This window comes from Mesoplodon mirus (genome assembly GCF_964341445.2).
Source record: "Mesoplodon mirus genome assembly, chromosome: 2".
NCBI lineage: Eukaryota > Metazoa > Chordata > Mammalia > Artiodactyla > Ziphiidae > Mesoplodon > Mesoplodon mirus.
The window spans coordinates 122,780,475-122,797,576 of record NC_138977.1 but is presented as its reverse complement, the minus strand read 5'-3'; the positions used below and the strand labels follow the sequence as shown (position 1 = coordinate 122,797,576).

The window sequence follows — 17,102 nt, the reverse complement described above, 5'->3', positions numbered from 1 at the left end:
GGGGATTCCTTTGTACGTCATATGTTGGTTTTCCCTTGCTGCTTTTAATATTTTTTCCTTGTATTTAATTTTTGATAGTTTGATTAATATGTGTCTTGGCGTGTGTCTCCTTGGATTTATCCTGTGGGACTCTCTGCGCTTAATGGACTTGACTATTTCCTTTCCCATATTAGTGAAGTTTTCAACTATCATCCCTTCAAAAATATTCTCAATTCCTTTCTTTTTCTCTTCTTCTTCTGGGACACCTATAATTCAAATGTTGGTGCATTTAATATTGTCCCAGAGGTCTCTGAGACTGTCCTCAATTCTTTTCAGTCTTTTTTCTTTATTCTGTTCTCCAGTAGCTATTTCCACTATTTTATTTTCCAGGTCACTTATCCATTCTTCTGCCCCAGATATTCTGGTATTGATCCCTTCTAGAGAATATTTAATTTCATTTATTGTGTTGTTCATCAGTGTTGGTTTGCTCTTTAGTTCTTCTAGGTCTTTGTTAAACATTTCTTGTATTTTCTCCATTCTATTTCTAACATTTTGGATCATCTTTACTGTCATTACTCTGAATTCTTTTTCAGGTATACTGCCTAGTTCCTCTTCATTTGTTAAGTCTGGTGGGTTTTTACCTTGCTCCTTCACCTGCTGTTTGTTTCTTTGTCTTCTAATTTTGCTTAACTTATTGTGTTTGGGGTCTCCTTTTTGCAGGCTGCAGGTTTGTAGTTCCCGTTTGTTTTTTTTTTGGTGTCTGCCCCAGTGGCTAAGGTTGTTTTAGTGGGTTGTATAGGCTTCCTGCTGCAGGGGACTAGTGCCTGTGTTCTGGAGGATAAGGCTGGATCTTTTCTTTCTCGTGGGCAGGACCACATCTGGTGGTGTGTTTTGGAGTGTCTGTGAACTTATTATGATTTCAGGCAGTCTCTCCACTAGTGGGTGGGGTTGTGTTCCTGTTTTGCTAGTTGTTTGCCATAGGGTGTCTAGCACTGTAGCTTGCTGGTCCTTGAGTGGAGGTGGGTCCTAGCATTGAGATGGAGATCTCTGGGAGATTTTTCATCTTTCGATATTACGTGGAACCAGGAAGTCTCTGGTGGACCAATGTCCTGAATTCGGCTCTCCCACCTCAGAGGCACAGGCCTGATACTCAGCTGGAGCACCAAGACCCTGTCAGCCACACAGCACAGAAGAAAAGGGAGACAATAAGAGAGTAAAAAGAAAATACATAAATAAAATAAAGTTATTAAAATAAAAAGTAAGTATAAAAAATTAAAAATAAAAAAAGAAAGAAAGAAGAGAGCAACTAAACCAAAAAACAAATCCACCAATGATAACAAGTGCTAAAAACTATACTTAAAAAAAAGGACAGACAGAACCCTAGGACATATGTTAAAAGCAAAGCTATACATACAAAATCACACAAAGAAGCATACACATACACACTCACAAAAAGAGAAGAAGGAAAAATATATATATATCTTTGCTCCCGAAGTCCACTGCCTCAATTTTGGGATAATTTGTTGTCTATTCAGGTATTCCACAGATGCAGGGTACATCAAGTTGATTGTGAATATTTAATGCACTGCTCCTGAGGCTGCTGGGAGAGATTTCCCTTTCTCTTCTTTGTTCACATAGCTCCTGGGGTTCAGCTTTGGACTTGGCCCCATCTCTGCTTGTAGGTCGCCTGAAGGCATCTGTTCTTCACTCAGACAGGACAAGGTTAAACTAGCAGCTGATTAGTGAGCCCTGACTCACTCTGAACAGGGGGAGGGAGAGGTACAGAATGCGGGATGAGCCCACGGTGGCAGAGGTCAGTGTGACATTGCACCAGCCTGTGGCGTGCCATGTGTTCTCCCAGGGAAGTTGTCCCTGGATCACGGGATCCAGGCAGTGGTGGACTGCACAGGCTCCCGGGAAGGGAGGTGTGGAGAGTGACCTGTGCTTGCACACTGGCTCCTTGGTGGCTGAAGCAGCAACCTTAGTGTCTCATGCTCATCTCTCACGCCCGTCTCTAGAGCTCGTTTAGGTGGTGCTCTGAATCCCCTCTCCTCGTGCACCCCGAAATAATGGTCTCTTGCCTCTTAGGCAGGTCCCAACTTTTTCCCAGACTCCCGCCCAGCTAGCTGTGGCACACTAACCCCCTTCAAGCTGTGTTCACGCAGCCAACCCCAGTCCTCTCCCTGGGATCTTACCTCTGAAGCCGGAGCCTCAGCTCCCAGCCACCACCTCCCACGGCAGGTGAGCAGACAAGCCTCTCAGGCTGGTGAGTGCTCGTCAGCACCTATCCTCTGTGAGGGAATCTCTCCGCTTTGCCCTCTGCACCCCTGTTGCTGTGCTCTCCTCTGTGGCTCCGAAGCTTCCCCCCTGCCACCCCCTGTCTCCGCCAGTGAAGGGGCTTCCTAGTGTGTGGAAACTTTTCCTACTTCACAGCTCCCTCCCACTGGTGCAGGTCCCGTCCCTATTCTTTTGTCTCTGTTTTTCCTTTTTTCTTTTGCCCTACCCAGGTAAGTGGGGAGTTCCTTGCCTTTTGGGAGGTCTGCAGTCTCCTGCCAGCATTCAGTAGGTGTTCTGTGGAGTTGTTCCACATGTAGATGTATTTCTGATGTATTTGTGGAGAAGAAGGCAATCTCCGTGTCTCACTCCTCTGTCATCTTGAAGCTGCCTCTCTCTGGTCTATATTTTAGTTGGTCACTCATCTTGGAAATTGTTGTGTGCTGGGTTAATAATTAACATGTGAATGCATGTCACTTTTTGCCTTAGAGTTCAGTAGGAACATATGATTTTCCCCCAACCTTTGATATGTCTAATATATTCTCATGCAATTCAAGTGCCTTGTTTCTGTGTCTCCATCACTATTCCTTCAGAACTACGTTCCCCACACCTTTCTTTTGATCTGACCAATTCTGTTTTACTTTCTGAACATACCTCTGCCAAGACACAGGTGAGTAACCCTCAAGTGCCATCAACCAGGCCACCCCACCTCGTTCATACACATCCCATGATTTGCTCCTAAATAAACATGTTTCTGAAACAAACAATAAATTGTAGTGAGTGGTCACTGTATGAAGAACTTTAGAAAAGATACTCTACAAGGAGAACCAACAGAAAAGAATACTCAATTCCTCAATTAAGTTTGTAACCCAATTAGGCACTGAGAGGACCGCGGAGGACTGATCAGAGCAGGATCCTGGGGGAAGAGAATTAAGCCAATTTCGAAGGAGGTTAAAACTGGACTGAGATAGGATTTTGTCACTCACCTCAAATCATACACATTTTTCTGACCTTTGAGAATTTGGTTGCATAAAACATATGTGGTAAGAAAGTGTTGATCCTTGGTTAATTTCTTTTCATTATCCAACACTTTGTAATAGACGTGGTTGTTCTCAATTAATCCATACCGTAATGTGTAGGAAGACCCAACTTTCAATTGCTTTGATGTACCAATTCCTACCCAAAGCTAGAGTTTTCAAAGATCAAATTCTATTCTATTTACCTTTCAACTAGTCCACTTACATCAGAAAGATGTTGAGAGTTTTAGGAAAATACTTTGAAGCACACATTTTATATACAATTTCAAAATTATTAATTATTATTAATTTAAAATTATTTATATAATTTAAAAATAAGTTTAAAACTGGGTGGTAACCAGTTTAGCTACCATATATTAATCTTTAATGTAGGAGTAAATGTTTCTAGAGAATGGAATTGATATTTGGCTATTTATATATTGAAGAATGCAAACGGATTTACAGTTTAAATAGTATTTCAAATGCCAAAGAATAAAAAACAGAATTGAGATAGTTCTGTTTCATTTTATGAAATAACTCTTTAGATATAGCAGATTTCAGAGCATATTATTTGAAATTAATCAGTAAGTGAGGTCTAAAGAAAGCAGTTTTGTTTTACAATTTCCTGATCCCACGAGACCATGGGTGACAACACTCAGGGGTGGCCACACGTCTCCCTCCACAGATGCAGAGGATCCCCGCACCTTCCACTCCTTCCAGCTGAGAAAAGGCTTTAGGAATCATGTATTTTGTCTAGGGATATGGAGCTCTCAGAATTATTAATTACAGGGAGAGAGCAAAAGACAAAACCAATTCCGTAAATTCCAGCACGCTTGGATGGAGAGAACAGGTGCCTGGACGCACACCTAAAGAAAACCGAGAGTGTAGGATGTGCTTCACCTCTGCGGAGGGCCCCACTCTCTGCGTGCATCACTTTCATCAGTCACACAGCAAACCCGCCGGAAGCTCCCCACTTCCTCTGCAGGGGCAGCTCACAGACAGACAGACTGCCCTCTAGTAACTAAGAAGCAAGGCACTCTATGTAAAAAACAGAACTGTACTTTTTTTTTAAAGAGCAGTGAAGCACTAAAGTTAGTAAAATCGACACAATTTAGCACAAAGTTAAACACGTGTCTGTGATCTAATCAGTTTCAATCTATGCCTCTAAAACATATCTTGACATCAGCCTCTTATAAATGGCATAAATACAATAGAATAACTTAAAATAAACTTCTCACCTCATCCATTTGATGATTTTGGCATGAGATGGTATTAAACAGCTGCAGTTTGATTACACGTGCAAAAGTCTAATTTTTGTCATAGTGGAGAGAACAGGAGGTATAAAGTCGAACAGACCTATGTTCATACCATGGCTCTTATCCTTTATCAATTTTTGATCTGAAGCAAGTTAACTCCTATAAACATCATTTTCTTATCAGTTAAATATGAATTATAATAGTTACTTTAAAGGGTTATTATAAGAATCGCATAACATAATGCAGTAAAAGAACAGGTGCACAGTACATAGGTAATTAATTCTAGTTTCCTGAATCGCTTTTATGGTGGTTACTTTAGGCTCTTATGAAAGAGACACACATCATCTCAGAAACGAACCAGTCCCTACGTAAACTTATGATAACGAGTCACCGATTCCACGAGTCCATGATGTCATTACTGAGGGCTAGGCTTCAACTGCTTCCCAACAATCTTACCACTCAATTAATTTATTATATTTTCTAGCTTCTAGACACTTTACTGGCAACAAGGAAACGCAAAGCTGTGAAATTTAAATCAATCTATTTCCCCCATGAGTTTCCAAGCTGTAACATCAGGTGTTTTAAAATCACCCAGTTCATCAGGTTTTCTGCTTATTATTGGTTCAGAGCTCATGAAACACAGAAAATCACTATAATTTTACACACACGAATATCTACCTTGAATTATTCCAGCTGGAATCTTAATACACAAAGCAATGTTGTTGGTGTTTGGTCACCGTTGATAGTATAGAATACTTTTTGTCCAGGTTTTCTTTGGTGTTATCAGTATAACAGAGAATTCAGTAATATACGCCCTGGAAATAAGAACTAGAAAGATCTAACATATTATCCCAGATCACAACTTAGTCATGCCAAAAAAAGTGTTGCAAAAATAATGAGAAGATATTTTGAGGGCACTGTTTTTCTTAATTATTTCTCACTTTATTTCTCTTAACCTCTTTTCATTTTTCTTCATTGTATTCACTACTGGCTAATCATGACAGTTAATGAACTACCAGCTCAGTCCACCAGGGCTTTTCAACGGCCCCAGCCTGATAGAAGTCTCTGCTCTTAAAAAAAAAAAAAAAAAAAAAAGATGGGAAAACCTGTTTTATGACATTATCCTTAAGAGCATCTTTACTCTTATGAAAGTGACCAGAATAGCTATATTTCTGAAAAGCACCAGATAATTTATAAAATGAAGTTCTCAACCAATTTATATTCTTATTTATCCTCCAGGAGGAGTAAATTTTCATGTATGATGCAGGGCTGCTTCTTTTAAAAAGGGAAGTCATTTTATACTTGGAAAAGTTCTCAAAAATCATCAGATTCTTTGATTTTACAGAGAAGAACACTATGTCCCAGATAGCCTGAGTATGTTGTCACAAACTGACCAGAAACTGACCTGGGCCTCAAACTCAGAAAGCAGCCGTCTCATTTTCTACTCAGACCCCACTCCAGAAAACACACTTCTTGGTGGTAATTTCTAACACTAAGTTATTTTCGAAGGTAGAGTTGGGAGAATGTATAAATAAATTTTAAAAATGGTTTTATAACCAAGAAAGCAATTGCTAACCACAATTATTATTTCATATAAGTGTTTCCTATTTTTACAGAAAGTGCATTTTGGTGCAAGAAAAAAAGGCATAAAATGTGGCTTCTTTAGTAAGAGAATAAGAAAGTTTCTGTGGAAATTAAACAGACACTAACTAATGTTTCATCCACCAAAGCAACTTAAGAATATTATTTGGTTTTAGAAAAGCCCTGGCATACCTTATAAAAAATCATATCCACGTGACTCTTAGTGCAACCAGGCCCATCTCTATACAACACCTGAGCAGCCGCTGTTTCCTGCTGGAGCCAGCACTTGTGGGCCCAGCTCTCCGGCAGGACATGGAACAACATGGATGCTGAGGAGTTTGTGCCCAGTGCCACTTCCAGGCTGATTTCCTTCACAAAGTCTGAATGGAAAAAAAACCCCTCCCACCTGACTGGAGTCCCCTGCAGGCTGAGAAACATGGCCACCTAGCTGGCTGGGCAGATGGAAAGATAAAGCAGAGGCAAACAAGAGAGGAAAGGGAGCTGACATCCTAATTAAATCTTACCTGCTGAGCAGCATCTGAACATTTTTTCGGAGTTTCTAAAACAGCAGATTGAGACTCTGGGTTGAAAAGGAAGAAGACAGGCAATATGTTAAAGGGCAAATTTTCCCATTTCTCTGTTCACAGAATGAAACGAACTGTAATATACCTTCAACCATAATAAGCACCCAAACACCCAGGTTATACCTCCGTGTTATGAGGACATGACTGCTTTTGAGTACATGTAACACACAAAATGACACACTCATGTCATTAGGTATTTTTTAAATTAGATTATCTCTACGCCCTTCTTTACACATCAGTCATGATTATTTGTCTCAATTGCTAGTTTCTACTTTGTGCCATGAAGTATCTGCCAAGACATTCACTGTTCGTATTATTCACTTAAGTCTGTACAGTGACAGAAGCCAACTCCCCAGTCTGGAAGGGTGGGATCTTGGAAGCCTTACCTGACTACTGACAACTGACCTTCCACTCTCAGTGAGAGGTAATGAGCACTCACCAAGAGGCACTGAGTAATTGTCATTTGAGAACCTACGGGACTGAAAATTCTTCATACTGGAAAACCTTAGGGGTAACCAAGGCCATGTTTTCTTTTGTTTTTTAAGCTAGGGGATACTTTCCTCTAAGTGAAGCTTGCACGGGAGTTACATAAAAACCTAAGAGAGCTTCCAGGAACCCCCAGCTCTCTGTGCATGGGAGCCTGAGAACGACACCCCTTCCCCATCCTGGGCATCTGCAGTGAGGAACAGAGGCCCCGACACAGTGGCTGGTGGCGAGACAAAGATGAGTCTGTCTCCTGACCTTCACGCTGCTCCCTGCCCCCGACTGGCATGCAGACCAGACACCTGACAGCACACAGCTGTCGCTCTGGGGGATACCTCAGACCTTCCCAATTCAGCAGCATTTTAGTATGTGACATGTATGTGACAATGCATACAAAAAATAAAAGGCAGTCGTGGTTTAAATCGTACAACATATTGCTAAACTAAATTGAAAGTTCTCATTTCACTTGGATTAAAGCACCGTCTCCACCTGGGCCCACGGACCTCCTTCCACCTGCCCACACCCCTACCTCTCTGGCTCCACACCCGCTCACAGGGCTCCGGCCACACTGGCCTTCCTGCCGCCCTGTAACACGCCAGTCCCGCTCTGGCCACAGGATGTCCAATGGGGCAGGGGGGGAATGTCCGCCCCCGCCCCCACCCGCTCCCGGTAGCACCCCGTTACCCCGCCCCCACCCGCTCCCGGGAGCACCCTGTTCCCTCTCTCTCTCCACAGTGCGGATTCTCTAAGGAAAGCCTGCAGAATTCACTTGTTTGCCGACTTCGCTCTCCCCTCGACTAAGTCAAACGCTGTGAAGAGAGACTTCGTAGATTCTTCCTTAATGAATCCCCAGCATCCACAACAGTGCCCGGTGCACCACAGATGTTTAAAATATGTGTTGAGTAGTTGTGGGAAGGGATGAAAGGAGAGATCAAAGAATGAAGAAAGCATGGAAGCGAAGCAGCAGCCCCAGGACAGTGGGCGCTGGGCCATCACAAGGCCTGCACCTGAGCTCAGAGAGCATCTTTCAGAACAAAATCACTGAGAACAGCATGACGTCATCACTCACCAACATGTGTCACTGTGGCAACAGAATATTAACAATGCAGGCCTTTTCCCAAATACTGCATTTCACTAAGTTAATCGAAACGTTTGTCTCTTACACTGACAAATTTCTACTCTGAACACAACACCAGAGTTGGCCAGTTTTGAAGAAAGAGCTTTAACATCAAAGCGAGGACAGTTAATATTAAAGCAAATCCAGACTCTTGAATGCCTTTTGTTTTCTGCTGGTTTTAGTCACCTCCAAATCCTCCCAAACACAAGAGACTTGAGACAAGGTCCTGGGGCTTTGTACAGACGAGAACATTTTCTCTTCCTGTCTTTCTATGTAGATGGTGCAGGAAGAGCCCACAGGGTCTCCTGGGGTGGTCACGAATCGTTCGTTCCCTTAGAGATAGATGCACGCAGGGTTTCCCAGCTTTTCTCTATAGCCCTAGACCTCGTGACCTGCCTAAAAAAGCAAACCTCTGGCTCTGATGGTAAAAAGAATGTGTATACCTCACCAGAACAATGAACTAGAAAGACTTATCAATATTGCAATTTTTTGATCACCTACACCTAAACTTTGAGTTTCTATCTAATTCAATGGCTACCTGAATTGAGTTCATTCTCCCACCCTCCCCTCTTTGACTGCACTTACTTCCTTGAATCAGTGTGTTATGACATCTAGGAGAAATTTATATGCCAAAATATTCTCTTCAAAATCATAAGCTGTAGTACAGGAGTTCTAGAGGGTCAAGATGTTAAGGTGAAAGGAACGTATAGAATAACTATAAAGCAAGGGGAAAATGAATGAGAATAATCAAGAGAAGAAAGAAAAATAAATGTCAAGGAGAAAGAAAATAGGAGAGAATAAAAGTAAGAAAGAGAAAAAAGAAGGAAGGGAAAGAGAAACAGTAAAGAGAAGCATGAAAAATCGCAAAAAGCGTTGCCCGTAGAGGGAAGCCACAGGCCTGGGCTGCACCCAGTGAGCTGCCTCTGAGCACCTGCCAAGTTGGGAGCCCGTGGGCAGGCAGGTAAGAAGCCCACCGGGCTCCAGAATCCTCAGAGCGACGACCCCTCGTGAGAATCCCCGGGCCCTCGCCCCGACATCCTCCCTGCAGGGCCTGGAGCTTTCGGGAGCCCCTCCTCCTCAGCCCCGCGTCCGCAGACAGTCCAGACAGCCCCCTTCATCAACAGGATGGCTGCTTTCGGAGTGACCCAGGGAAGCTCTCAAGGGCACATCTTAACTGCCAACTCCTCCACTCACCTGCCCTAAGGATTAAGAAACTAGACTGGTTTTAAAACATTACTGTGGGGCTTCCCTGGTGGCACAGTGGTTGAGAATCTGCCTGCCAATGCAGGGGATACGGGTTCAAGCCCTGGTCTGGGAAGATCCCACATGCCGTGGAGCAACTAGGCCCGTGAGCCACAACTACTGAGCTTGTGCGTCTGGAGCCTGTGCTCCGCAACAAGAGAGGCTGCGACAGTGAGAGGCCCACACATCACGATGAAGAGTGGCCCCCGCTTGCCACAACTAGAGAAAGCCCTTGCACAGAAACGAAGACCCAACACAGCCTTAAATAAATAAATAAATAAATAAATAAATAAATAACAAAAAAAAACATTACTGTGAAGCAAAGTAGGAGAAAGAACCTTCCTGACAAAACTTCAAATGTTCCATGTTTTTAAAGTTACCTCACAAACAGTTCTGGACCCCCCACAATTCCAAATATGTTCTAGAAATGATCTCTATATCAACACAAATAGGCCTATGACTTATAAAACAAAACACATGTGGATGAGTTTCACATTTGTAGAGGGGACAGCAAGAAAAATAAGCGGGACATGACATTCTGGTAGGAAGGGAAAGTAAATCAAATCACCCCTTTAAATATACAAAACATGCCTTCTGAAAAATGAACTAAGAAGTCTCTAAAAACTTTTACATTTTAGTGAGAAATGCACTTATATAAAATAACTAAATTAAGCTTCTTTAATTCTATACATCAATTTGATTCAAATCTAGTCAATTTAATTGAAAGAGAATTCATTAAATTTCATTTAAATAGCATGACTTATGATTAGTGGCCTAACAAATGGTAGATGTCTTTACTTCTGGTATACCCTGTCCTTCCACAAATGAAGATGGGGTTAAACATGTAATTTTCCTAAAAGGAGTCAACACTATTCTGCATATTTGATTATTTAATAGTCTGGATCTGCCCGTCATTGCCAACAAAGGTTGTCCACACACGGGCGTTACCTTGCATATATAAGGGGGAAATGCAGGCTGATTAAAAAAAAAACTTAACATGGAGAATCATTTCCAGAAGACACAGTTGATCTGTTATAGAGCATTTTATTCCTTGAGAGATGAATGCCATCGAACATCCCCCAGCCCCTTACAGAATCTCTGCTTTACCTCAAGTGAACATGTGTTAAAGCATTGGGACAAACCTGGAAATAGGATGAGGATGCTGTTATTTGCATTTCAGCCCACAGAATCTCCTTTATGAAGAACCAGTAGAAACCCTTCTTTTGGATACGAGAGGACAGCAAAGTTGTCCTTCTGTGACTGTTGCTTTTCATTTCACAGACACACAAGGTGTGATACAGACTTGTTTCCACTTCCCTTCTACCTTAAACCCAAGGCATAAATTTCAACTACCTTTAAAAACTGCAAGTCCTTCTGAAATACACTTCAGCATGCTAGTTCACCCCAGCCTCATTTTATTGCCCCATCCTAAATTCCTTTCAGTTTAATCTGTTTTCCTTTGTAATCCTTTTGTACACCTCACATATTCATAAGCTGCTCAGATCTTTTTTTTGGAGCCAAGGTGGGTTACCATTCTTTCAGCCAGCATGTAAACAGATATTTTAAGATTTCTACACAAAAAGCTTGTCATGTTTCTAACAGCTCTCTTTCCATATTTTCCTCCAGGATTTTTTGTGTCCAGAACTGCCTTTCTAATATCAGTCCTCCATTCACTCTCTTGATCATTCACATTTTTAAAGGAAGATAAGAGCCTTGATTTTCCAAAGACACACCAAGAATGATCAAGTCTCTGTTCACACCTAGACATCTTGACCCTGTTCTCCACACATTCAAAACTAAAGTTAATTCTCTCTTTGTGTAAATCTATCGAATAACTTTTGAAGCTTGGTAGTGAGCCCCTAAAATCATCCTCAAGCTGTTTCAGCACACAGCATTCCATCAGATACTTGCATTCATATGCTGAGTAGATATTTTATTTATTTTTATCTTTTTCAACAAAAGATCTTCATTTATTCACTTAAATATTTAAGTATATACTATGTGTCCAAAGGTCGTGAAATGTCGGGAGTCTACACAGAAGACAGATATGTAGAGACAGAAAAATTACATATCTAAATAATCCACATGATAGAGATATGAATAAAATGCCACGGGGCTCCAGAATAAAGAACCACCGTGGCAGGGAGGTGGGTTGTATCAAATAAGTAAAGGAAAATGAAGAGAGTAGAGAGAAAGAGAAAACAAGGTAAGTAAAAAGTTTTCTTCTTATTACTATTTCTGCCACAAACTTCTGGAGCAAGCACATTGCTTCCTAACTTCTCTTCCAGCCTTGTCCTTCCAGGAAACATTCTACAGACTTCAGACAGTCAGGCTCCACTGTGGAGGCAATGTAGACAGGCTGCAGGGAACAGGCTGGGAGCCAAAGATTCCCAGGAATCCACAGCCCTTGAGGCTTCACCGCAGCCTCTGCACTCAGACTCACATAGCAGAAGGTCCATTTCTACATCAATAGGTGAAGGTGGGGAAAAGCCCGTTTCACAAAATGGATCATGGAAAAACAAAAGTGAGTTTCCCGAGAAAGGCAGCACCATGAATCTGAATTAGCTGGACATGTGGATTAGAAACCAGTGTGGAGAAGAGCCAAAAGGGGAAAAAAAAAGAAATACCAAGTTGTCAATTTTTTAAGATGGAACCACAAGTCTTTCTTCTTCAAAAAGAAAAAAAGTCATTGAGCTCTTTAAGTCAAAACTGAAAGGGACCAGATGCTGCAAACAGTGATTTTAGCCGTGACATCCTTGCACCAGTCACAGTCAAGTACACTGGAAATAGTTTATCACTGTTAATAATCACAGTATCAAAGACTACAATTCATACCTATTGTTTTTAAACAGTAGACTCTATGCACAGTTTTTACTACATTATCTACATTCTCACTCTTACAACTGACTGCTTGCCTACGACAGGGAAGGTGAATGCCCCAGAATGAGAATGCCCCATGGAATCACAGCAGGAAAAGTTTAGAAGGGCCATTAGACAATTTGGACAAAAGAGCTGTTGGGCTGTTGGGTTTAAAACAGATCAATTGAAACAAGTCACTACATTAAACTATTTTCTACTTACCTCCATCATCCTCTTCAAGAAGGCATATTTTAAAAGGAGACAAGTTGTTATATTAAAAATTACTGCTCTGGCGTTTTGCAAGCTACATCAAATAATGAAGAAAAAACTAGGTTACAAACTTCCTGACATCAATTCCGACTATCATCTCCTACCAAACTAAAATTCTGATGATCACTAATTAACTTTCCATCTAGTGTTCCTCCAGTATACAATAAAATCAGTAACATAAAATGTTTCAGTTAAAGTTGAGAGAAGTAGACACACTAGGAAAGAAAAAAATGAAAACATCATCCTAATCAATGATGTAAAACACAAGATATGAACAACTGTTAAAATAACTCATTGAAATTGACCGATTCTACTATATCTACACCTAGTTATTTCCTAACCAGTAAGTAATTTTTAACATAAACAAATAAAATAGTGTATTTAATGGGATCATTACTTTTAGTTATATGCTTTTCCTTTTAAAACTAAATATGCTTTTATGTGCTTGTTTTTTTCAGGTGTTATGTCAGCACTCCCTCTTCTCTGAAGGTCTACCTTGGCCCTTGATCAACTGTTCTCTGCACCACAGGAAACTCAGAGCCCTACACAGAACACGTGTCCTACGTTGCATCTCTTGTATGTGGTTCATTTCAGGGAGTACAGTCCACCAAGTAAACACTAAGCAGTGTTTCAAAAGCATCAGACAGTAAAAGGGGGACATACAGCATTAGGTGTGAGCCCCCATTCAGTGTCTCAGTGCAAAGAAGAAACAGGTAAATGCATCGCTCCAGGACTGGGAGAAAAACAGAGGTTATAAGCACTAGGCCCCTCTGCAGACCTTTGGGCAGGAACCTAGAATAAAGTCCCTGACAGTGTGGGTCATTGTTGGCTTTAAAGGGAACTCATGAGTTAGACAATGATAAACAACCAAATTCCATAAAAACATTGTTACAAAAATAGGATTCTTAATTCAATACAATAAATACAAAGTGCTTTCCTAGCTTCAGGCTCCATATAAAGCTGACAATAATCTCATGTTACCTTCAAAATACTTCAAAAATAACACAAAATACTTTAGAATGACACAAAGGACAAAGAGAAAAAACCACCAAAAGGAAATATTTTTTAGAAAAATATTACATCTGAATACTGAACAATTTTTTGAATTACTTAAAATTTAGATTTAGTAAAACATGTTTCTCTATTTTGCCTGTCAGTTATCTCTGAAGGCAAAGGAAGAAACAAAGAAAAGTTCAGAGAAAGCAGTAAGGGAAGAGACAGGGGAAAGAGGTATGGTGGCCACCACCCTTGAAGCCAGTAGGCAGAAAGTTCCTTTCCGAGCTCTCAGCCCATGTGGAGTGTGCAGCTTCCCCCCGGGTGGTGGCCACAGCTGGACCCCGAAGCAGTGGTTCTCGGACTTTATATACACTGTAGTAACTGGACAACCCAGTGGCCCGTTCTCCAGAAATCAGCAGCCTTGAAGATGGGGCATAAGAATTTTCAATTTAACAAGCTTCCCAGTGATTTAGCTTGAGTTATATGCAGAGTATAATCTAAGAAATACTTGGAAGAGAAACCCAGACTCAGTACCCAGTAGGTGCTGCACAGTTATTCGATGTTACTTTCAGAATATTCACTCTTCCCGGGGGCCTACCTGTGTCAGCATCCTTGGGCCTGTGTTTTTCGTCAGGAGGTTTAGACGGTGGCCAAGTAGCTGGGACTCTCCTGGGAAACTGCCCTTCTATATAATCCAGTGAGTGTGTAGGTTGACTAACTGCAGCCCAGGTGTAAAGTTGATCTTGCTATATTTCAAAAAAAAAAAACCAAAAAATCTATTTTAATTCAATCATGAAAAAAAATGGAGTCTTCTTGATTGATATTTGCAACATCATTTCTATCATAAACATACGTGTGGTGTGCATATATATACACGCAAACATCCATAAAACATTAAACAGCATTTTATACAAGTCAGTGTAGATTCATCACATAAACAATCCTTCAAACGAACTTTTCATTTTCATAACCATACGTGTTTCAAATTCTATTCTACGGTAAGATTTAAGTCTCTATCTTTGGGGGTAGGAGGCCATGTGGGCCTAGAGGGAATTACAAGGTCAGAAAATCCACTCAATCACAAAGCCCCCTGATGAGGCATCTTCAATGCACTGGAATACGATGTCCCTTTGAAATCTGTTTAAACACTTGTGGTAAAGTCAGAGAACAGGCAGCGCTGGGCATGAAGGACCATAATAGCTTTATCACCTTCAAGAGCAGGAAGCCCAGGAAACTGATTATCGTGCGTACAGGTTGGGGACTGTTTGGGAGACAAACTATGAAAAAAAAAAGTAAATGAACCTGCCAAGAAAAAAAGAACTGGGCAGGGATCTGGCAAAGAAAGCTCTTCCCAGCTGCAGACCAAGAGAATCCAGACAGAATGAGAAGCAGGCTCGTAACTACACCTCGTGCCAGGAAGCCAAGTGGGAACCTCACAAAAGACGCCACACCAAGGCCTGTGAACAACTTGGGAAACTGCCCGCTAGGATTTCAGGGTGACAGCTTCTTCAGGACGCAGGCTCACAATGTACACAAGCCCTGGGTTCTCTTCATGACGTCTTCCTTCCTTACAGGTATATTTCCCTAAACCTTTTGATCAACATAAAAAGTAAAGCAGAGAGAATAACAAAAAACATGCCGTAACCACCACGCTGAAATTGTGAACTTGAGTGAACGGATGGAGAGGCACTGATATTTCTGTAATTTGTTTAACAAGTTAATTTAAGAACTTCATAAAATATTCTTCAGTGTCAACAGTAAAATACAATGTATAGATCATTTAGTTTAAACTTCACCTTTAGGGACAGTCACTGGCCTTAACTGAGAACTCAGATTCCTGGGTCAGTGGTATTGAATCGGAAGGGTCCCAATGCAGACCTGGCCAGCATTTCAGCCAGTCACATCTTTCAAGTATTCATACCTTGATTGACATCAGAGGCTTTGCTATTTGGCCTACTGAATATTAAAAGTAGCTTTTCCAGCACTGTTGACAATAGCCAAAACATGGAAACAACCTAAATGTTCATCAACGGATGAATGGATAAAGAAGATGTGGTACATATATACAATGGAATATTACTTAGCCATAAAAAGCAATGAAATAATGCCATTTGCAGCAACATGGACGGACCTAGAGATTATCATACTAAGTGAAGTAAGTCAGAAAGAGAAAGACAAATATCATATATCACTTATATGTGGAATCTAAATCTAAATGAACTTATCTAAGAAACAGAAACAGACTCATAGACAAAGAGAACACACTTGTGGTTGCCAAGGGGGAGGGGAGTGGGGAAGGGAGGGATTGGGAGTTTGGGGTTGGTTGATGCAAACTATTACATTTAGAATGGATAAACAACAAGGTCCTACTGTATAGCACAGGGAACTATACTGAATATCCTGTGATAAACCATAATGGAAACTAATATTAAAAAAAAGTCTATATGTGTATAACTGACTCACTTTGCTGTACAGCAGAGATGGGCACAACACTGTAAATCAACAACACTTTAGTAAAAAAAAAAGTAGTTTTTCATTGGCAAAATGAGTGGTTTAATTAGCATGATATTAGAAATGAGCTCTCGTTGGTAAAATAAAGGAATTCAATGAATATGGACCAGCAAAAACATCAGACAATGTCCTCATTCTTACAAGAACAAGGTAAGACATGGGCAAGGGGCGAGGTCAAGGCTCGATGCCCTGACAGTGTTGCATCCAGTGCTGGTCTAGGAAGCAACACCCAGGCTGTCGGCAACCACTCGGCACAGAATCCTACAGTCCTCATGTCCGCATCACGTGAAGCTTGCACGTAAGGAGCAGTCAAGCACTCGCTGCCAGGGGAACGAGAGGTATGTTCCCTAAAAGGGGAACTCTGACCTAGCGTCACCATCCTACTAGTAAACCCATTCAGCCTCGGACTTCATCTGCTTCATATAAAAGAGGCAGCATCAGCAGCTAGGGGGACAAAAGGTTGCCCTCAGGATTTCATCACTCACTGAAAAACGAAGTTTGCTACAAGCACTCTGCAAAAGCCAGAACAGCCCGGCCAGTCCTGCAGTCTTTCAGCCCCACCCCAGGACTGGAATACATTACAGCTCGTGATGACAAAACCTCTCCTTCATCGTGTGGCTCCACGAGCAGAGAAGAAGCAACCACAAAGCTCTTGCATGGCTCTTTAACATCTACAGAATCAGATGTCAACTCTTTGACCTGTCGTTCAAGTTTTTCTATATTCCTCCCATTCATCCTCCCAGATTCATCTCCCCGAGTTTCCTAAATCAAGCTCCACTCCACTAGAAGGTCCCACTTAGCCTCCCCACCCGTGGAATCTAACCGATGATTAAGTCTAGCTGGGGTGTCCCCTCCCCACTCCCAAGTCACAGCGCCGACAGGACGCCGGCCACCCCTTATGTTGACAGCTACCAGCACGTGATCCGGATCGGTG

The 17,102-nt window shown here is 41.5% G+C and overlaps 1 protein-coding gene across 1 annotated transcript in view; it reads right to left on the bottom strand.

The window, feature by feature from the left end:
- Positions 1-17,102, bottom strand: part of FMN2 (formin 2) — a gene marked incomplete at both ends in the record, with an annotated part of 319,676 nt that overhangs the window by 215,963 nt on the left and 86,611 nt on the right. Inside the window, 2 exons of the mRNA XM_082631007.1 lie at positions 6,631-6,686; positions 14,256-14,403. Of these exons, the coding sequence (XP_082487133.1) occupies positions 6,631-6,686; positions 14,256-14,403 (204 nt within the window). The remainder of the gene's footprint in view (positions 1-6,630; positions 6,687-14,255; positions 14,404-17,102) is intronic.